Source organism: Mytilus galloprovincialis, chromosome 7 (genome assembly GCF_965363235.1).
Source record: "Mytilus galloprovincialis chromosome 7, xbMytGall1.hap1.1, whole genome shotgun sequence".
In the NCBI taxonomy this organism is placed as follows: domain Eukaryota; kingdom Metazoa; phylum Mollusca; class Bivalvia; order Mytilida; family Mytilidae; genus Mytilus; species Mytilus galloprovincialis.
The window spans coordinates 17,375,838-17,400,702 of NC_134844.1; the positions used below are offsets into that span (position 1 = coordinate 17,375,838).

At 31.5% G+C, this 24,865-nt stretch overlaps 1 protein-coding gene across 1 annotated transcript in view; it reads left to right on the forward strand.

Moving 5' to 3' along the window:
- The window catches only part of LOC143084144 (uncharacterized), a 97,685-nt gene extending 84,502 nt beyond the window's left edge, over positions 1 to 13,183 (forward strand). The window contains exons 20-23 of the mRNA XM_076260552.1: positions 18 to 62; positions 7,191 to 7,277; positions 8,232 to 8,379; positions 12,827 to 13,183. Coding sequence (XP_076116667.1) covers positions 18 to 62; positions 7,191 to 7,277; positions 8,232 to 8,379; positions 12,827 to 12,938 — 392 coding nt within the window. The 3' untranslated portion in view covers positions 12,939 to 13,183. The remainder of the gene's footprint in view (positions 1 to 17; positions 63 to 7,190; positions 7,278 to 8,231; positions 8,380 to 12,826) is intronic.
- Positions 13,184 to 24,865: the final 11,682 nt, after the last annotated feature.

Consider the following 24,865-nt stretch of genomic DNA (forward strand, 5'->3'; position numbering starts at 1 on the left):
AATGATTTTGTTTTTAGATCAAGAAGACGAAGCAATAGCGATTGATAATCCCTCTTACCAAGGTACATTTATTTATATCTACATGCATCAAATGAAAAAAAGCTTGAAGGAAAGTCTTCCTAATTCTCTCAATTTTTTATGACATTTTGCATGTATTTAAATGAACAAATCGTTGATTCATTTATAGAACGTACATAAAGAGCGACGAAAAATATATGAATGTTTGGTTCATCTATTATTGGTATAAAAAGTTCTGATTAAATGGTACGATATTTATCATGTTTATGTCAAGTTTTTGGTTTTACTTTTTTAAAAGCGAACAATTATTTGCGGTATACTAATCGTATAGGGTTCTACCCTGGGTACAACTCTCCATGGTACTTAAAGAGGTTGTTGCAATTCAATATTGCTGCCATTAACAACCGTTTACACACTTCATCCCAATCCCTCTAGTTTGTAGTACCTACTTATTGCGCTTATTTTAATTTGTTTGTTATAAATGGGCATAGCATTCAATTTGCCAGTAAACGATTGACAAGTAACACTCGCTCATTTATTAGTTACTGGACTAGCTTGTACTATGTCTGTTACAGATTTGAGTATTATTAGTATATTTGTGAGCGTTTTCATCATTGGAGTATAAATCGAGAAATTGTATAGCAGTGAACAAATTGTAATGATTTGTAAATCATAGAGCAATAGCAAGTGGGAACTTATTTATTACACTATTATATATAGGAGATGACTAAAACGACTCATACAAGACAAAGTTGGTTTCCAATTTATTTTCTAACAAATTGCCCAATGATTGTTCAAGCTTTAGCTTTTTCCTAGAAACCATATTGTTTTAAAGCAAATTGATACAGATTTTGGAATAAATAATAGGATTTCAAATTGCGCTATAGTTTCCGGACAATAATGATTAAACAAATCCTATCAACCTTACATTTTGGAAACATGGTGAAATTTGATTTTAACTTAACAGTTGTTCTAAAAAGGATATGATTTTATTCTTATATTTGTTTTAAAACAATAACAGTTCTATTTCTATCATTTTTTTTTTTTCAAATGATAAAATTGAGAATGGAAATGGGAATGTGTCAAAGAGACAGCAACCCCAATAAAGAGCAGAAAACTGCTACATGCTACATCTTGAAGATATTACCAAAGCTTTCGTTTGACATCTGTTATTAATTTTTAATGGAACAATGAAATATTATGATTTTGATTTTTGAAAAATTTCCTTTAATGATGGGGTCCTAAATAACCAAATATATATAGAAAATTTAGTACATTTATAACTTAAACATATAACAAATATATTTCTAAAGGACAGGCATTTAATAATGGTTAATGTCCTGAAACATTCGGGACACTTCTTTTATTTATCCCAACGCCACATTCTCTATGTATGTGCCTGTTCCAAGTCAGAAGCCTGTTAATCAGTGGTTATCGTTTGTTTATTTATGTGTTACATATTTGTTTTTTGGTCATTTTTTGTACATACATTACGCTGTTAGTTTTCTAGTTTGAATTGTTATATATTGTTATTTCGGGGCCTTTTATAGCTGACTATGCGGTATGGGATTTGTTCATTGTCGAAGGTCGTGCGGTGACCTATAATTGTTAATTTCATTGTTTTTCGAGCTATTGTGTATTTTTGTATTCTTTTTTTTTTTTTTTTTTTTGCTAATGTGCTTTGTCTATATGCTTTTTGGTGCTTCTTTGTTTCGTATTTGTTTGTTTTATGATTATAACACAGTTTAGACTGCTGTACCCCTATTTTTGACATGTTCGCCTATTGTGTTTATTTGATTTGTTCACACATCGTTGCCAATAAAATGGAATTTGATGCGACTGTCATAAACGTGTTTAGCTACCAATACAACTTTATTTTAAAAAATTGCATTCATTTAATAAATTTGAACTGATTTATGAATTCTTTGGTAAAATATTTCAAAAAATATTTAAGTGGAAGTTTTGAAGCATTTTTTTTTATATCGGGGCTCTAAGAAAGTACAAAGGTAATAGCCTTGTATTTATCTTTAGAAAGAATATTATAATTTAGAATATACTCCAGATCTATTGATTAAACGGCACCCTAAACACTTCATATTTTCACTCCAAATATGCTCAAGTTCTTAGTTCCGTTTTTGTCAAAGACAAAAAAAGAATAAAAAAAAAAACATTTACAAGATGGACATATATCCTATTGTGTCTCTTTTAGTGGAATTATTATTTGATTTTAGAAAAAAAACGATACAGTTTCATCCATATGTAGCTCGTCCAATGAATGTGAGTTTGAGTACATTTCAATCCATTTAAATAACAATATAGCAGTAAATTCCAAATTTATTGAGCGAGAGAAAAACAACGGTCGCTACTTTCAACGTATGCCTAATAAAATTTGTATCTATCATAAAAACTACTACATGTATATGCATAATGTGGAAGCAAAATGTGTTTATACAACCTTATATTATTCAACTTCAAACAGACAATTTATTTTAAATTGAAAACTGTTAGCCATTGATACAAATGAATAACAGAATGGTCAAATTTTGTCATGATTTGTAGAATGTACTGTAGAGGTGTTTTTGTTTTAAAAACTTTATGATACAAATATTCGCATAGATTCATAGCCACTTATATTAATTTGTATAAAATGAAATATAAAGGTTCCAAGTTGTGTACATTGTATAATCTTGACGACGAAAGCATTGAATATCTAGTTTTGAACGCGCATTATCTTTTCATTTGAGGGAGTCTTTGCAAATATTGTAATAAAGACAAATGGTAAATTTTAAAGTTCTCATTGATCTGTAACAACACATTACATTCATATAAGACATATTGTACTGAAGTAAAAATGATTTGCTATGCTTCTCTTTAAAATTGATTGTTATATAGTAAGCCATATTACATAATGTAGCGTGTTCTGTATTTTTGTTATTTTACCCTTTAATTGATTTGCCATGTGGCTATTTTGCCAGCGCAAGACGGCACTAGCTATAGATTTGCTATAGTGGAGGCCCATTTTGAAAGTAAAAAACAATTTCAAACAAACGAGAAACAGTATAAATATTATATGAGAAAAGTCAAAAAGTTATCTAATGAGAGATAAGTGGATATAGCTTGATATCCACTGGAGTTACTACAAACCATTAAAGTCTGAAATGGCCTATATCTGTACTCGACTGTACTGATTTTTACTCGACCAGTCTGAATTGGTCTGACTTTTACTTGACATTACTCGACCCCAGTCTGAACCATACTTGACTGTACTGAATCGTACTTGACCCTTATTTTTTCTGTTGAAAATAGTCTGAACTATTACTCGACCAGTCTGAAACAGTCTTAACCCATTCTTGACATGTACTCGACCTATTTTTCCAGTCTAAACCATACTTAACCAAAGGTCTGAATAATACTCGACCAGTCTGAACCATACTAGACCAAAAACCCTCTACTTTTTTTAACTGTTTAAATAAAATTTAACTGACATATATAACAACAGCCAACAAAATTTATAAAAGATTTTAACCTTATATAAGAAATATATCTCTGATTATATTTAGGATAAAAAAAATATATTATATATAACTTATATAAAAAAAGGGATACAATTAAATAAATGAATAAAATTATTTTTCTGATTAGTGGTGAAATATAAAGTATAACCTCTGCTTGGGGCAAACTCATAAATAAGATCACACCTGGTCACGGGTATTAAATTCTAAATAACATTGATTCAAAATTGCAACATCCTGTTTAAATTAAATAACAAGGCCTTTCAAATATACATGTATGTACTAGATAAGTAATACACGAATTTAAGAAAATAGGGCTTTCTTTTTACCTGTAAAACACACATGTACTGAGTTAATTAGAACATATTAAAGTGCTTTATGTATGCCATGTTAATTTGACAAAAAAATGCTTAAATTAATTTAAATTTTTTTTTACTGTTACTTTGGAATACATTTCCTTTTTTAAAAAGGTTATCAAGGATTGCTAGGGAAATTCTATTATAATGATTATATTAAATTCATGGTTTAATAAAACAAAACAATTAAGCTCTCATTTTTTTTAAATTCATTAAGTTGTTTTATATACTATTTTATACATATCTTAATAAAAAAAAACATTCACTGCATTAAGTCAACTGACAACATAAATCTATACTAAGCTTAAGTTAATGGTGAAAATAGTCCAATTACCATAAAATACTTCCGAAATATTCATAAAATTAGAATAATATTGAAAATATTAGTCACAATTCATTTTTTTAGATTATTTGATCAGCTTGTTTTATTTATATTTTAAAAGTTGATATATATTATTATGTAAGTGTTGACTAATATTGAGTTGAAGTTATATTATGATTGATTATTGTGGAATTTTAATTTCAAAACTGTATTGAATACATTTTTAATTTCAAGTTGTTGTTTAAATTTCATTTTTATTAAAAAAAAATTCCTAAATTGATAAAATTCAGTTAATAGATACAAAGAATAGGTCTAGTTTGGTTAAGACTTGGTCGAGTATGGTTCAGACTAGGTCGAGTATGGTTGAGACTAGGTCGAGTACGGTTCAGACTTGGTCGAGTACAGTTCAGACTCGTATAAAACGGTTAAGTACTGGTCAAGTACACATTCATACTGTTAAGTATGGTTCAGACTACAGTCGAGTATTATCAAGTAAATCTCAGACGAATTCAGACTGGTCGAGTAAAAATCAGTACAGTCGAGTACAGATATAGGCCATTTCAGACTTTTACAAAATATAATGGTTTGTAGTGAGTTCAATAAATAAAGACGAGCCTCTTTCGTATATCCCGTTCCGGAATCAGACTTTAACATCAGACATGACAAGCTTTTTGTATGCTTCGGAATGTTATATAATTTGTCAAAAATACGATATTCAGATGAAAAACTGAATCGTATCATACTCCATACAGTGTGATTCAAGTGTAAAAGATACAGAGTCACAACCATATGAGAAACAGATTTACCAAATAAAATTTATTTAAAACCTTAAATTCTCATATGGTAAAAATCTATTCGCCAGCGATAGATAATGTCTGATGGAAAATGTTCTATAATTTACTTCTCACTAGCCTTATCATGTTGTGTTAAAGGAAATTCAAAATCCTGATAAATTTAAAAGAAATAAAAAGATAAATTAAAATAAAAAGATAAAACTGATTTTTTAAAGTTAAAAAAAAAAACAAAAAAAAACAAGATAATTAGAAATATCATGTGTATGCCTCTTTACTAATAAGTGTCACTCACTGAGTAAGCAAACAACTTGTAATTTCACATATACTACGCTATCTTTCATACAGAAAAAAACCCATTAGTACTATATATAATACCTGTAGTCGTTTAGAACATAAAACTGTTATACACATAGTATTTGTCTATTGTTTTATTGTTTAAGCTGAAATATGGCATCCATAAACTTCTCAGTACATATATGCATAAGTCAAGTGAATGCCAGACAAAAATATTAAAAAACAAGTTTCGTCTTTGGTGAATGTTGAATGGGGCAATAGTTGAATCACAAAATACTTAGAGTACGTTTTTTATATCTTTGTTTTCGACAGGAGGAAATCTGGTGACAATTACTTTTCGCTCTAGAACTCGCTGTTTGGTAAAACCGAATAACCGTCTTTTTTTCATTTTTTCCAGTAACTATAAAAAGTATGTAAAAACAAAAGGCTACATGTATCATATTGGTTTAAAATTTTATACATCACGTTTAATGTATCAGCCCTAATTTATTTTCCGCTTGTTTGTCACAGGTGCAGGCCAAACATCTGTAAATGTCTAACAGTTATCTAGTTTGAAATATATTATCTACAAATTTAAAGTATGCATAAACGATTTTAACTTTCTGATTTGTTAGTCAACATGTAAATTAACTAGTACAAATGTACATACCGTGATGGAAATATTCAAAGCAATACATCATTAATGTCGCATATATATTTGTAGAAAGTCAGATACAACACAACTGAAAATAATTTTGATACATATGTATGTTTTTGTGTACATGAATTTAAGGAACTCATAACCTGCGTTTTACAAGCAAGTACCGTTAGGTCAATTGACTGGGCATATTTAAATTCAACGCTTTCGTTCTCGTACACACAGCAGAATGTTTGAAGTCGTTCAACATAAATGTGCACAACAATATTGTTTCCCAACTCTGCTCATACCGCATTAAACATATCTATGTTTTTTTTTCTAATTTGTTTGCCGGTAACCTTTCCATCATCTTGTTTATAAACCTAATTGACGTGCATATCTTTGATTGTTCTTTTTCTCTTCTGTTAGTACTTCGTTTAGTATTTCTCACTTTCATTTGACTATACATTGTGCAAATGTATAATGTGTTGTCTTATTATTATAACAAAGACTAAACATAAGAAATTAACAGGATATAGATAGTTCGTCGAAAGGTTTAAGTAAACTTTTACATTGCATTTAAAAGCTTTTTCATAAGCAGAAATGCCCAATAAAAAAGTCATGATAGGAAGGAACAGTTCTGGAATATCATAGTTACTGGGATATATGCAATCCATATGCTTGCTCCATAGAAATGAAAAGTTCACAAATTATTCTTTTCAATCGACATGCGTTGTTACTTTGGAGATGCAATACACAATATGAGACAGATTTACGAGTCTATGTGTTATTCTTTTTTTCTGACGTTCGTTGATAATTGCGTTCATCATAGTCACACAAATTTGAATTGTTTACTGAGAGTACTTCATCTGAACAGTGGAACAAAAACTAGTTAGCCTCACGTTTCCGTGGAGACTCTTGTATACTGATAAAGTCTGTAGTGAGAGGAGCGCAGAACTTTTCATCGGAAGGCCGAATTTTGTGGAAAACACGTCCTTCAAATGAATCAAGTATGTTGTCGAAAACAAATAAAAAATATTAATACTATCAGTATCTGAGATATCACAAAGTGTGATTTATCCTGTCCTATAAACAAAATATGACAATTGGGTAAACTGCGTTAACAGATATATATATATATATATATATATATATATATATATATATATATATATATATGTATATATGCACATGTGTTTGTTTTAGTTACGTTAAACGCGAATAGCTCATTGTGTTTATATTTCAATAATCCTAAAATTCTTATTGATTGAATTCTAGTAGAAAAAGACGATGATATTTATCATGATGCACAAAGTAAACCATGTAAAGTCAGCTCTGTGAGCTCTGAAGACGTTGGTTCACAAGGTAAAATATTATTGATATGAATATATGTAAAACGAGGTGTTGGGTACGATCCAAATAGATAGTGATTTTTATTTTATCATAAGGAATTATTAACTATTGCTTTTTTACACAACAAATCATAATTGTGTCTCATAGGCACTCATACCACATCTTCTCATATCTACAAAAGGGATGTTACCCTTATATAATAATTATCAAAGCTACCGGGCTTATAATGTTATACACCAAACGCGCGTTTCGTCTACATAAGACCTGTCAGTGACACTCAGATCAAAATAGTTAGAAAGCCAAACAATTACAAAGTTGAAGAGCATTTAGGAAACAGGTGCAAACAGTAAATCTATAAAAATAACCATAAAATAGATACTTGTATTCATGTCAACACCGAAGTGCTTACTACTGGGCTGTGTTTCCTGTTTGGCCAATATAATCTTTTCACCGATTTCATTTAATTGCATGAATTAAATTTCCCTATGCTCTTGTTAAAGAGTTCACAATGGTGAAATTCTTCCCGATTTAAATTCATATGACACTACTTCGAAAACTTTACATATACCATATTTTTGAACGTCCGCAATTTTTGACAGAAGGAGATATACCATTGTTTTTAGATTTTACACTCTCAGTAACTGCTTTGAAGACATTGACTGTTTTTATAATTTCAAGTGTGGCAAGGGCTCTTTTCATTCTTTGATCTTTCATCAGTGTTGGTATATATCGATAAATCAGTCAAGAGTTGAAAAGTAAGTTACCATTGACTTCTTTAGTTACAATATCAATCAGTTGAAGAAAATGTAGTGAATTAAAGGACTTCATGAGCATTTTGAACTGTATCTTTTTAAATAATTCTACTGGTGTGGACACATAATTTGATATAATATATATATCCGATATCACACACATGTTTCGCTCTACTGGTATTTACAATGATGTTTTATGTATATCTATATATAGAAAAGACAAGTACTGAAGAAGTCCATCCGCCAACTACAAATACAGACAAAAGGAAGCCATTGCAATATTACCCAACTTTCCCAAAATTGAACAATTCAGATGATGAACCTTGGACTAAACCGGCAGAACCGATAAAAGTTCTAGACGCGTAAGTAATGCACCCAAACCCGATTTTAGGTTACTAGTATATACATCACTGAAGAGACATTAATTGTCGAAATCCGGATATGGTTTAAAAATGTAGCACCTCATGTTTGTGTTTTACCTTCTTTGCCGCAAGTTTATTGTTTTCTGGTAGGTATTACATTAAAATAAAGACCCATTTGTTAAATCTTGCGATCAACTTATTTTGCAATCGCCAATGGCAGTCAGCAGGGTTTAAGAACACCAGTTGTTCGACCTGTAAGTCAAATGAGTTTTGTAAAAATAAACTTTTTAATTTTTTTGGTCTTTTGAAAAATGTTGTTTGTGCTGTATTTAGACCCCTCTACAACGACATCTGTTTACATACACACGTATAAAATTGTGGTTTTTATCCAACGCATTCATAGCTTTGAACGTTGTTTTCAATTTAGACTTGTTTATATTTATTATGGCACCCTCAACGGAGTTGGAGTGACATATTGTTATTGTTCGTTTCTTTTTTTCTTATATTTATTCTTCCACGCTTTTTTGTCCATGCTATTTCTCAGAATTGGCTTGAACAATATTGATGAAACTATACCATAATGTAGACCACTATATGAAATTGTGCAATCGGGTTATGGCATCATCAAGATGGCTACCGTTGCCATGGAAACTAAAAAAATGTAAAAAAAAAAAACAAATTCTAAATCTTTCGTTATAAGAGCCAACCTAATGAAACTTTATGTAAATGTTGGCAGTGGTGCCCTGAGGTAGCAACAGCACTTAGCTCCTGCAAAATCTTTACCATTGCCATGGAAACTTGAGAAAAGTTTAACATTAAACCTATGGGAAAAAACATCAAACCAGCCTTTTCTAAAGGAATATACAATCAAACTCAAAAAAACTTTATGAATATATAACATGGCATAAGTTGATGTTGAAACTGGTGTTGGAATTTTCGAAATAAACACCGTTACCATGGAAACAGCAAAAATGTCCCAAAATCTCAAAATGCTCCAATCTTTAAGAATCTTATTATAAATGACCGATGACAAGTAAAGATAAGACATTGGACATCGGAATTTCTAAAATGGCCGCCGTTGCCATGGAAACTACAAAAATTAAAAAAAATCCAAAATGCTCCAAAGTTAAGGAAACTTTACAACAATGTTAATAGACATCTGTAGATGTGGTCTTTGACTTTGGATTTTTGAAAGTGGTTGCAGTTTAATGGCAATGTGGGAAGGGTGCCATCCGTTATTGCTTGCAATGGCAAATCTAGTTAGGTTTGTTCTTGTAATATATTTTCCCTCCGGTTTATATAATCTGTTCATTCTATTTTGATTCTTTTAAATTCTAGAGTCTATCGTAAATTGAGGTAAATTATATGGCTTTCAAAATACTGTTTCGATCCCTTACATCACTGAAGTGACATTATTTGTCGATATTCGAAATTTCAAACAAGAAACGGGTTTCAGCGTGTCGGTCTACAGTTCTAAGAAGGCTCCAACTAATTGTATCAAATATAACTTGTTCTCGACATATCATAGCTGATAAATTACTGAAAACACTAATTCATGCATGTATATGTTATTGTTTCGTTTTTTAAGATATACAAACACCACGTACATACATGTCTGACTAATAGCGATACGTGACGCATGTCCTGAAAAAAATTGTGAAACAGCTTCTGCTCTGTTACATGCAGGCAGCACTCATTAAGAAGTTCGCGTAGTAGTAATTCTGGTTCATTTTGGCCTTACCCGTTGCAGAGGATTTATACTGTAAGCACAATGACATTTTTATAGTGCCTTTTTTATTATAAAGCAGGATTTATCTGAAGAATAAAACAAAATTATTTCGACTTGCAATAGCAAAACATTGCATTTCATTTTTAGCTTGATAATCAAATCCTGGTATCTGTGATGAGTTTATTCACACAGAATCAAGCGAAAAATTTGGAATTAAAGTCAAAATGAAGATTCAGTTAAAAAAAATGTACCAAATGGTTGCAGCATACTTTCAAACACTGTTTAACCCATCTGCAGTACAAGATAATCTCTCGGCTTTGTTCCCTATGATATTTTGCCTTACTTAGTGTTTATATTTTTTTTGTTACCTCCACCACCAGTGCTCAAAACTGTTCTGGACTTGAATCGATCGTTACTTTGTTTTTCTTTTCCTTTGTTCGCATTGAACCTTCATCTACAAAGTGTTATCCTCATGCTTGCGAATTCATGTTGTATATTAAAGAAACGTTGATAAGAAAACGTCACAATGATTAAAAGTCAAGTCAAACAATCGCACGTCAGCGACAGAACCATCGTTTTTAAGCGTCCCTATCGCACCATCCAGTCCTACTTATGTATGAAATAAAACGTCTAGATATTAGTAAACCACCGACCTTCGATAATCCTAGTCAATTAAGATTGGAGTCGAGTGCACCCGCACGAGCGGGATTCGAACTCACAACCTCAATGTTGACTGGCTAGTGATTACAGTAGTAACTACTTAGACAACTCGGCCACCGAGGCCCCTTGGATCGTTACGTGAATAATGAAAAAGTTATATAAACGCATACAAAGTGTACAAAACAACTCCAATCCAATATAAAAATAAGATTATCTATTAATATTACGGATAACATATTTCCCCACAGTATGATTATGAAGATGAATTAATCATATCAGTTTTATCTGATTAAACTATAGGTTTTTTTTCTCAAAACACGCCTCTTTTGGGGAGATCTTGAATATTCATAGAAAATTTTGGTTACATACTGGTTCCCAGTCATACTTTCTGTGTTCCATCGCACAGAGACATAACTTGGGAATGTTACCAGTAAATAAACATGTGCATATTGCTTACATTGAAATCTGTGGTATCCTTTCATTCGAGGTAGGGGTTGTAAAGAAAATTAGTGTTAGTTTAAACTCTGAGAAGTTCAGGGCATATGAACGTTGAAAATATGCCGCACAGCCCTATATTTTGACCTTTGAACAAAATTGTGGAGGATATAAACTTTCAATTCTAGGATAAGATTTTTTTCAAAACTTCATAGTAAAAGTGGTACAGTTTTAGCCGTAAAAGGAGTTCCTATGGGAAATTGCATTGTCAATATTTATAGAAATGCAACATATAACAATCTTGGATTTTAAATATGGAATTACTTAACCGTTAAATATTTCAAATATCATGCCAGTTAAGATCGGTCAGTGCTGTTCATTTTAAATGTATTTTCATGTAGTTTTTATGTTATATTACCCGATATAAACATAAACATAAATGTTAAAGAAACGACCTCATACATTTTGATTTACTGTGAATTCATTATTTTTGGTTGGATACCAATTTTCGAAGGTTTCATGTGTACAGGTGAACCACGAATTTAAATGTTCAACGAATTACAAATTTTCTATAGGCTTTGTATGCAAAGATTAGCAAGAGAACGAAATATCCCTCAAAGTACATTTTTTTTTCTCAATCCACGAAAATTGATACCCACGAAAAATAAATAAATCCACAGTACTAAGTCTGTTTGATTTCATGTTAAAGGTTTAATAAAAACTTAATTTTTGTTTGATTTTTTTGGAGGTCGAATAAGTCAACGAAATTGTTCACCTTTGTTTTACTTTCAATGTTGACATTATTTTTCTTTTAATGGTTGGCCACGATTTATACATGCGTCATTAATCTTTTTGCTATTGGGTAAATTGAAGGTCACGTGAATACGGATTCAATAAGGTCGAATTGCAAGTTAATAATTCATCAGCAATAATTTTTATTGGTTTATTTTGACAAAATTGAAATAAATTGGTTGCCAAAAAAGAATTATTATTTCATCATTTCACTTATTAATGATTCAACCAAACAAAATCATATTTTAATGTTTTTCATATATCGTAGCTAGTGCCCCTTTAAGTCGTCATAAACTTGCAGTTGGGTGTTTGTTTCAACACATTTATTGGTTTTTTTTCCGTAGATTTGGTCAAGTATGCAGGACTACGTGCTGTTTATAAACAAAGAACCACTATGGCAAAATGTTATTGTATGCATTATGAATTCCTTATGAACTTCAAAGGAGAATTTAAAATGTGTTTTAACTATAATAGATAATAAACTATTTTACAGTTATACCAATTGATAAAAATCAGAACTATTTAAGATCAACGGTAAACTTGTAAAGAAACATTTAACTTATAAATTATTTTCTCGGTGAAAAAAAGATCTGAATGACTAAACATGTTCCATTAATTTTTTTTATTTCTAATGATTCTACTTTTAAATTTTAAATGTGAACGACCGTTTTTACTGAATCTACTTGACTTTTCCACAATTGTTTTTTTTATACCAAATGATATATTTGTTGAATATTTGACCGTCTGCAGGTATCAGTAAACATTTAGGTTTTTTTTCTGGTTCTGATTTTTTTGTTATTAAAAGAATTAAAAATGATTTACAATATTTAGATCCCAAGAAGAGACACAACCGATGGAACTCAACCTGAAAATAACTGATCATAATGATGAGGACAAGACCGATTCGACCAGTGAAGATAACGATCCTGAAACACAAAACTGATAATCGTTATAAAATGAGCTCTAGGAGTAAAATGAACGGCACAATAATATTTTTTCATATGGATTGAAGGCAAATCTGTATACGTCATATATTTTTTGCAGCTCTTATATGTAAAAACAATTAAAACACTCTTGAAAGAGTACAGCTGGTATCAGATTACTAATAAAACATTATATGCATGTATCATAGTTTTTGATATAACATTTTAACCGAAAGTAGTAAAAACATGTAAATGTACCTTTATACGTTTTTGTTATGTTTTTTTTAATTTAATCGGAGATACTGAAATTAATTGTTCTATTCAAGGAGCTCCACTACCTTACCATGTATTACTTCATTCTTCCCGGCTATTATTTTTCAAATTTACTATAGTTTGGTTTTGAGATATTTGAAGGGAATATGAATATTGATATTGTATGACGGTCGAAATCAATGCTGTGTTTATATTTTTTATCAATTATATTATAATTGCTTTCATATTTGTAGCATATTGTTATATTGTATTCAACTTGTATACTTGTGTACTTACAAAGCATGATAATAATTTATTCTACTTTTTGTTTGAATGTGCTCTATTGTTTCTATTCTGTCAGAGAAGCGATGACATCGTAGTAAAATGCTCATCTTGTATGCTAAAAATCATGATTGACGGTTCGATCTCAGACAGGGTCAAACGTAAGACTTGACATTTGTCAATTGGTCTTCAAAGAACGTGGAATTTGGGAGTGAGTGCAGCGAAGGGTTTGGCCAAAGTAATACTAACAGGACGGTTTAGGGTGAAATGTGGGGGTTTCTGCAAACTGTTAACTGGAAATAAAAATATGTTGTATGAGCATCAATCACACAATTCTCAATCCAAGTCAGAATGTGTAAAAGGTAAACAATTATACATCAAATAACGGCCTTCAACACAAATCGACCTGCAAACTGTAAATTGCCCAAAAATGACCAAGGTAAATCCTTTCAAACAGGAAAAACAACGGTATAATCTACATAAAGACAAGAAAACTGAACAACAGGTTCCTGACTTAGGATAGGCACAAACAAAACAGTTAAATGTATCGATTAGTATGTCAACAATACGGCTCATAATGTCGTGCTTGTAAAAAAAAGCATTGTTTATCATTATATCATATTAAAATGATTTCGTCCAAATGTATATGGTACATCATCTACTGGAGCTCAAACACCAATTTATCTATTTATTGATTGTTTATGAATGTTCTCAATCAACTATTTAAACAGACAAATATGTTCTGTGGTTTCAATCTATTGTTGTTCAGAATTTATGTATATTCTGCTCTTACTTGAATCCAACATACAGCTGAATTGCAATTAAAGCATGATTATAGGGAGCAAACAATGCATAGACGGATTTTTTTAAAACCAGTCAACCCCTCCAATGCTGAACAAGACTCTTAAAATGTGTAACTTCCTTAAATAGACTGGTAAAATCGTATGTACAGTAGCAGAAGTGAACTTAAATTACTTCTTACCATGTGTGATAGTTCTTACTCGTAGCGTTTCTACCATGTTGCTGTATAACAAGGAACATTTATTGGGTCTGATACTAGTATAAACTAAATTTTAACATTGAGAGATTAGAAAATATTTACTGAAAGACAAAAATCCTCTAACATTTAACGTCAAACCTGCATATGGAAAAAAAGAAATTAAAATAAGAAATATAATATATTTTCATATTTTACCCTAAGCCTCAAAGATGTAGGCTCGTTTATAAGCTATAGACCGTACATAACTATCAAATTGTTATTCTGAAATGATATGCATGCTGAACAGGTTGAACTCGTATGTTAACAGATATATTTGGACTTCACTGAATTGTTGTCTTTACATGTTTTATTACTTATGCCAAACGAATCAGTTTAACCTAATAATTGAGAACATGCCTATATTATATCAGTTGGATCTACTTACAATACGGAGTTGAGTTGATCCATGTAAGCAGTTTAAAAAGAAAATTTGGTATATACTGACAACTACAAGTTTTTTTTGTGGCGAGTTGCACTGTGCTGATGCTTGGTTGAGTACTTTTACCTCAGCGTAAGAAAAAGAAAGGAGAAAAACCGAAACAATATGTTACATCAGATATTACAATCATAAAGCTGTTATAATCATGACTCGACTTCGGCGTCATTCTACAGAAAAATTCTTTATTATTTATATTGAATGACGATTAGAAACTCAAGTTAGCGTAACAAGCAAGCATTTATATATAAGCTAATATTGTTTTATAAAATATAAATTATGATGACACCTGCACATTAATAAAGGTTAGCACAGTCATATTTTTCCAGACAAAACACTGGAAAATAAAAAAACAATACTATTTAATCATTGTTAATTCTACCTTCTAGAACTAGCTTTAATTGAACAGTTAGGCAGTGAAACAGTCATCCTTTAAATACACAAAAGTCAACAAATTTATGTTTATTTAAAAGAAGACTTCACCGATGTTATAGTACTTACCGATGAAATAGTATGTTATACAAATTATGAGATAAGGCAACATAATATTAGTCAATGTCAACTTAGAAATAATGAAATTTTAATTTGTTTAATCAGTTATATTTTTTATTCTATTCGGTTTATGTCTGATGCTTAGTTCGTTTCTGTGTGTGTTACATTTTAATGTTGTGTCGTCATTCTCTTGTATTTAATGCGTTTTCCTCGGTTTTGGTTTGTGACCCGGATTTGTGTTTTTTTCTATCGGTATACTACTATTGCCTTTATCTAATCAGAAAACACTATTTGTTCAATCTGTTAACATTGTGTTCAGTATAACCCGCCTATCTGTCTTATTTGAGTACAATGATGTATGACACACCTTACTTGATTCCGTTTTCTAAAGAGTTAATTGTTGATAAAAAGTAAAATCACAAACATACTGCATTCCGGGGAAAATTCAAAACGGAGGTCCCTAATGAAATGGCAAAATCAAATGATAAAACACATCAAAACAACTGTCATAATTCCTGACTTGGTACAGACATTTTGAAATGTAGAAAATGGTGGATTGAACCTGGTTTTATAGCGCTAAACCTCTGATTTGTATGACAGTCGCATCAAATTCAATTATCTATAATACTAAAATAACGAGGTCCAATTTGTCAGCCGTCATCAGGTAAAAACGGCAAATCAAAGAATTCAACTTTATATATAGCTAATATAGGACATTGGTGTTGATTAAAAATTACACCACTCCAGACCCTTTTGTTGTCCACATAATTAATATTGCCATAATTAACAAGTTCCGGGTCGAATCCGATACCGATACCAATAGTATAGTAACCTGTTACCTATTACCTTATCTGTACGTTCCGCATCTAACAGGCGCACCACCATACGGTGTATTTAGGATTTTGCTTTATACACGGGTCATAACCACAGGGTTGACACTACTAAATTCAACCATTGTCACATTGTTCCCTATTGTTGTATTTTAATCAGTATGTTCACCTGTCTATAATACTAAAAAACGAGGTCTAATTTGTCAACCGTCATCAAGTAATAGCGGCAAATCAAAGAATTCAACTTTATATATAGCTAATATAGGACATTGGTGTTGATTAAAAATTACAACCACTCCAGACGCTTTTGTTGTCCACATAATTTATATTGCAAATAATTAACAAGTTCCGGGTCGAATCCGATACCGCCATCTAAGAAAATAACAGATCATCCAGTAAATGTATCTGACCATCACTCAATACTTCTCCAAATGCAATGCTACTTAACTCAACATGCTCAACAAACATCAAACAATCAGAAACTGTAAATTAAATAGGAAAAATTAGATAAACAAAAGTACACGGACATCATTAGCAAGGAGATCATCAAATATTCGGATATGCTAGAAAACGTAATGAGAGCATATACCAGATCATTAAAGAAACAACAAATTTAATGTCTGAAACAGCTAAAAAAAAGTTAGTAAACAGAAGACCTATGGCAAGAACAAACTAAAATTAAACATCTGGAACAAAGAAATTACAGACGCATTAAAAGCCAATAAGCAAGCATATGAGATATGGAAGGACAATGGACGTCCAATGAACATCGACCATCCATTAATTATTGAAAAGAAACTGAATAAGGAAAACATTTAGGACGGAAATCAGAAACGAAGAGCTACGAAGGAAACCTAACGAGAGGAACATCTTGATACACTCAAATAGTGGCGACAAAAATCTCTTCTATAAACTGATACGTAAGCAAAGACAAAATGGCAATACCTTCATAAATGACCTAAATTTCGATGGAGAAACGTTTGAAAGAGATGATATCTTATCTGGATGGCAGACTCATTTTAGCAAACTGGCAATACCAACTGACCATCCATCATTTAATTACCAGCATTTACAACTATGTGAAATGAACTATGATACACTTTTAGAAATAAGTCGCCAATTTACATCAAAAGAAGCAAGCCTGGATATCATTCAAAAAGCTATTAAGTCCATAAATAAAGGAAAAGCAGAAGACATATATGGCGTTTCCATAGAAAATTATTTATATGGAGGGGACGTATTTTTGAAATTTCTCCATAAACTCATTAATACTATGTTCCAAAAAAAGGCTGATTACTGATTTTATAAAGATGGGTCTATTATCACCAGTTTACAAAAACAAAGGAGATAAATCCTACTCCAAGAACTACCGTGGTATAGTTGTTTTACCAATACTATTGAAAATAATTGAGTACATACTACGTGATGATTTAAGAAAACATTCTCTCGATCTACAGTCAGTACTACAGAGAGGCTTCACTGCAAATGCTTCACCACTGAATGCAGCAATTATAGTAGAAGAAGTATATAGATAATACATGGACAAGAAATCACCATTTCTTATAGCTTTACTGGATGCGAAATCTGCCTTCGATGTTGTGGTCTTAAAAATGCTACTACGGAAAGTACACTTCACCGATGTCAATCCAGCTACTTGGATATTAATTGATGAAATACATAAAAACACAGAAGCATGCGTCAAATGGGCTAATGATTATTCAGAAAAGTTTCCAGTCCAACAGGGAGTTAAGCAGGGAGGTCTTCTCAGTGCAGATTTGGATAAAATATATATTGAAGATTTACTTCATAATTTTGAAAATCTTGCACAGGGATGCACAATTGGAGAAACCTCTGTTCATGCAATAACCTGTGCGGATGATGTTGCCTCGATGAGCGAAAATCCAGCAGAACTACAAATTCTCATAAATATAGCTGCTAAATATAGTCAAAACCATCACTATCTAATTGCAATTAGAACCAACTAACCGCAAGAAACAGTCTAAATCAGTCAATTTAACTTTGAACGAAAGTCCTATGCCAGTCGTAGACAAGTCACCTCATCTTGGAATTCTTAGATCAACATCTTAAAAAAACTCTCAAAATGAAACCACTGAACAAAACATTACTAAATCTAGAAGAGCCTCATACAGTTTAATGTCAGCAGGACTGCATGGTGAAAATGGACTTGATCCGATTACATCACTACATCTGATAAAAACCTTTATACAACCTATTCTTACGTACGGATTAGAAGTTATATTACCTACTTCATCAAATTTACTAAAATTAGAAAAGTTCCAAAAACAAAAACAAAGAATTATGTCTTTACCGATATGTACACCAGATCTGAGTATTTACATCTTATCCGGATTCTTACGTATAGATAGCATATGTAGGCAAGACAACTCAAATTTAGAAAAGAAATTGGCCATTAGACAATTATCCATCAAAGATCAATCAAGCAACAGCTGGTTTATTTCAATTAAGAAAATGATATTCAAATATGGATACCATCACCGTTACAACTTCTAAACTGTGCGCCAAAAAAGTATCAATGGAAGAGAACTGTTCAAATTGCCATTTATAAATACTGGAAAGAAGCAATAATTTCATCCGGAAAAAGCTATGCGTCCTTACGACATCTTAATATAGATGCATACAATCATGGGAAATTTCACCATCTTTTGGATATAAATACAACTAATGATCCTACCAGAGAAACAACAAGACTGGCAATCAAATTAAAATTAGTAACCGGCACTTATATCTTACAGAATAAAAGATTTAGATATACAGAAAACGAAACACCCATCTGCAAATTATGCGATCATGGCGATGAAACTCTCTGTCACTTCCTGTTGGACTGTCAAATTATAGAACCTATCCGACGAAAATATTTTCACCAGACTGATGAAATATTACAATTAATATCGGAAGAAAATTTTACAACACTTTCCAGTCATGATAAAATCCAAATAATTCTGGACTGCTCCTTACACTATCCTGGAGTAAAAGGAAACAGTGAAAATATTGTTAAATTAGATGCAATATGCAGGCAAATGTCGTATGCGTTACATATAGCAAGATACCGATCCTGAGACATTAAAAGAAAATGAGGATTTTTCATTGTTGTGAACTGAGAATAATATGTTCCGAACATCGATACTCCCGTATTTATACTGTTGTTGTGCCGAGAGCATACCTGTCAAATAGTGTACTGTATATACTCGTGTGATGATTTTGTATCTAAGGTTAAATTGTTTACATTGGTTACAGTTCGGTAGAAGCCTTATTTTATGCATTGTATATATACTTTAATAAAACATAGAAAAGAGTAAGATGTTTCGCGGGTAAACTTTGGGTCAGGTCAAACGTGAAGGGGTGTTCCAAAGAAAACTGTCAACACGAGTAATGAGACACTTTGGAAGAACACCCCTCCTATAATAATGGTACGGCTACCATTGGGGTATAAAAGCAGGAGAGATTCCTAGCTCAGGGTCGATTGTCATAAGTCGTTGGAGACATAAGACCAAGGTACGGTACGCGGATATTCGAGATCGCTGTCTCGTATATATAAGGTATTATAGATAATATTACTAAGTGTAATAAAGAACAGGTTGGTGCCTATTAGAAATACGGACTTGTACGTTTACAAGTTGAACCGTATTGTACCGTATAGGACAAGTGTGAGTCTGTGTGACCACCTTGTAAAGTACATAATTGTACCAGAGGAACAAAGACAAGTGTGTAAACTTGTAGGGTACATTATTTTACCAGGAGGACAAGTTTGTTCTTGACCTAGGACAAATTTGTAATAGTACAAATTTGTACCAGTTGTATATATATATATTAAAGTAGAATTGTTTATAGCTAGTTTAGTAGAGATTGCAAAGAGCAGTTGTACATATTTTGGTTCATTGACGTAAATATTTGAATAAAGATTATTTGTTATATATTCTGTAAATAGAACATTTCGGATCCAGTATCAAACTGGTAACGAACACATTCTAGATAGAAATAGACACGCTTACCCTGTGTACACGTTACACTCGTATAATGTTGAAATTATTTTAAACATGGCTAATTCAGTGATACATGGAGGATAATATGAAACATTGATATCTCCGTACTCAAGTGAATTACCGATAATGTGTGCAAAATAGTGTAAATAGATGTGGTGGTGGAATATTAACTACTCAAAAGAGGTTGTCTCGAAGTGGACGGAGAAAGATTTCCTGGTAAGGTAAGGATATCGATACCAATAGTATATTCACCTGTTACTTATATCCTTATCTGTACGTTCCGCATCTAACAGGCGCACCACCATACGGTGTATTTAGGATTTTGCTATATACACGGGTCACAGGGTTGACACTACTAAATTCAACAATTGTCACATTGCTCCCTATTGTAGTATTTTAATCAGTATGACTTTCGAACATGACAATACGAATACTAAAAATCTGGACTTAAATTAAGGCGTATAGGTACAGTTTTCAATGTGTTAGCCGGCTTGACGTAAAACAGCGAATCAAATAATTCAACTTTATTTATAACTAATATAGGACAATGCTGTTGATTAGAAAATACTCCATTCCAGGCACTTTTGTTTTCCAAATAATTAATATTACCAATAATTGATAAGAACCAGGTCGACGGGTTCAAACAGAAAGCTTTTTAAAGCAGAGAAAACTGTGCATCTTATAATCGGCATGACTTTATCAGATAATACGCATACTTATATACTTTAATTCACGGGTGTGTTCCAGTATTTTATATATACAACGATGCGTGACAAAAACCAGACATAATAGGTAAAATAGTCAAAATAAGGCTACACCAGTCATCACTGTGTCACAATCTCAAAACAAACAAATATTAAACAAAAAAGCACAAAAAGCATCTATCAAAAATTAAATTTAAAAACAACATGCATTGCTTTGCGTGTTTGACGTCATAAAATGTAAACGTTACATAGAACGAAATATAAAATAATTTTGCCGTTTAATTGTTTAAAATTTTTTATATAATTTCAGATTGGGAATGGGGGTAAACAGGGTTAGAAAATCAAAAGTATGTTAGAACTAATTTCAGAGACAGACCGAGATTTAAAATTATCCAGAAAATCTTTAGAATTTTTAAGAATACACCTATGGTTAATACCCCTACGCGAGTAAAATAATTTTGTCGTTCAAAGTATTTTCATCTCTATAATACAACAATAAAATAAAGCCATATAATAGAACAATAACACATGGGGGGGGGGGGGGGTCTTTAAAAGTATACGTCACGTCATATGAACCAAGGAAACGCAAGAAGTCTACGATACAAAAAACACCAGCAAAAATGAATAATACAAATACATTGACGGGATTGTAAATGAATATGACAGAAAACAGATCAAACTGTAAAAGTAATATTAATAATAAAACAAAGACATATGAAAGAACAATAATGTGATTTTTAGTTTTTTCAACACATATTTGCTTATATTTGCTTATGAATAGCATGTATGTTTCCATATGTTATGTTTTTAAGTACAGTTGTTAATAGTGGGTTTATACGTTGTATAGCCTTTCTACTTAATTTTGTAAGTATCAAAATAAACCTATGAAATTTGGTTTTTTAAATAGTCATCTACAATTAGAGCAAAATAAAACCAAACATTTGATTGTATGTTCTAGCACGCCTTAGAAAACAGTACTTCAGTTTTTTTGTTTATAAACAACAAATGAATACAAGGGGAACAACCAGAGTTTTTCTTTGTCATTTTCTTATACTAAGAGGAATAACTCAATGTCTTCATTCACTAGTTTTATTAAGTATAGTCTGTTTCATCAATCATCTAGCAAAGACCGATATCATTTTCTCTGTAATGTTTTATACCACCGCAAAAAATCTGTCTTGTCAAATTAGTTTGGTGAATTGATATATTTTGAAATTTCAAATTAAACAAAAATAGGGGGGGGGATTTTTCTTCTTTCTTATTTTTAGGGGGTCATACTTTTTTCTTCAAGGAAGATAAAAATTTCAATTTAAAAAATAAATATGGGAAGAGGGGGGTTCTCATATCTACGTACTTGAAAACCAATTAGTTAAAGAAAGATTTGCGTTCATCACAGCTTTCATTGGTTGGACTATATACTTCAGACCTCAAACTAATCATTGTTATTAAATCAACCAGTCATATAACATGTATAGGCCTAAGTCTGTCAAAGGAGGTTATAAATGATTTACGTTAATGCAAATACTAAACTTTTTAATATAAATAAATATATTCAATGAATTTAAAATACTATAATATCTAATCAATTTCACAAATATGTACTGAATAAGCATCATGTAAATCATTAAATAAAGAAACATGAAATTTGCAGTTTTAAACAAGTGATATAATAATGAACATTCTGAAACTAATTATACTAGTAAGGGAGACAACTACATATACCCTTTCATATTCAGTCAACGTGCATTACTATGCATTATCTATAAATTATGCGGCAAAGAGGAATGATTTTGTTCAATACAATGAATGTACCTATTGTACCAAATAGATGCAAACAACAGAATCAAAGGTGGAAATAAGCAAATAATGACGGTCCATTCAAGATAATGTTCTGTGTCTATTTAAAATAAGTTGCGATTGCATTGCGCATTTCAACTTCCTGTAAAAATATAGAGTTATTGTCCTTTAAACCTAGTGTCAGGTAGAAAAGCTACGTTTTATAAGGGTTCTTAGTCTTTAGTTTTCCATGTTTTGTCTTGTGTACTCTTATTTGATTTGTCTGTTTGATTTTAGCTATTGCGTTGTCATTTTAATTTCGATATATGAATTTGACTCTTCCTTTGGTACCTTTCGTCCCTCTTTTGTACATGTATTATAGAGAGAGCTTTTATAGAATATAAATATTGATCAATCTTTTGTATATCTTTATTAATAAAGAATGAGTAAAATCAACTTGAATATTACATTATGAAACACACTATTCAATTGTGCTATAAAAGGAATAGAGTAGAATGAATAGATCGATTTGTCGGATGTTTAGCTGATAACGTGAATGGTGGTATTACCATTGTATATTTTCAAAAAGGTTTGTAATGTTATTGTTTTTAAGAACAAAAAGGACAATAATAAATCATTATTGGAAGAATAATCGACCATATCATGATACAAAAATCAAGAAAAGACAAAGATTATTCTGAAAAAAAAAAAAAACCCAGACATTTTGCCTGCAACTTGTTGATATGCCTTTGTTTATCAACTAGATTAGTTAGAAACAAAGACAGTTACAATGTAATAATGAAAAAAAACAGCAGAGATGAACTTCTCTCCTTACAATACTACGTATACACAGCTGGCATTCTGAGATTAAGCACCTATGACTTAAAACCAAAACATCTCAGCTACTCAAGAAAATTTCCTTCTGTATCAGAGACACTGTCAGGTACATTTCAACTTCGAGGTAAAAGATCGGAAATTCGGTTAATACAAGTGGAAACTATCTGTGGTCATCTTTGATACAGATATTCCATAACGATCAAAGAAATCATGGTGGCGTTGATACTTTTGAATGACTTCAACGTTATACTTTGGAAGAAAAAGAAGTGAGAATATGTTGTGAAAAATTAAACCATCTGTGACTAGCTACTTCATCAAGAAAAACAAATCTCGTGTTGTTATTCCATTGTATAGTTACACTATCCCCATTTTCATTTTCAATTTGGTTGGTAGCACCAATTTCCCATGTGATTGGAGGATTTGGAACCAGTAATCATATTGTCCGCTGTCGAATTCTGTACATTCATATCTAAAGCCGAGAGGCAGTCATTTAGTTGTAATCGTTTGTTGCTATAGATCATAAATGTTTTCCGTTACTTTTTCTTGCTTGAAATAGTTTCATTTTTTTTTTCTAGTCGGGGCCTCTCATAAATTGCTATTTGATGTATGACTGTTGAAGCTATTAAACCAAGAGTTCCAAATGGTGAAGTTGAAATCACCCCTTCTTACATTTTACGGACGCCACCACGAGTTGGTTGACCGTTATGGAATAACCGTTTCACAAATGATATCGGATATGTTCCTTACGTCGTAACTATAATCCCCTTCCCTTTCATGAATGTGACCTACCGAATTAGACTATTTACCGGATTTGTAATCACATAAGCAACACGACGGGTGCCACAAATGGAGCAGGATCTGCTTACCCTTCCGGAGCACCTGAGATCACCCCTAGTTTTTGGTGGGGTTCGTGTTGTTTATTCTGTAGTTTTCTATGTTGTGTCATGTGTACTATTGTTTTTCTGTTTGTCTTTTTCATTTTTAGCCGTGGCGTTGTCAGTTTGTTTTAGATTTATGAGTTTGACTGTCCCTTTGGTATCTTTCGTACCTCTTTTATTGTAAATCGCTAATATTTATATAAATGGTATATTTCTGTGACAATTCAGATTTAAAAGAAAAAAAAGATTAGTAAACTATTGTTATCAAAAAAAAATTTTGTCGCAACAATCATAAATAATAATCGAATTCTTTATTAACGGGGTGTTTTTTATTCTGTTAAGTTCATTTGTTTTGCTAATCAAAACATAAATAAAAGTCAAAATATGTAAGAAAAAACT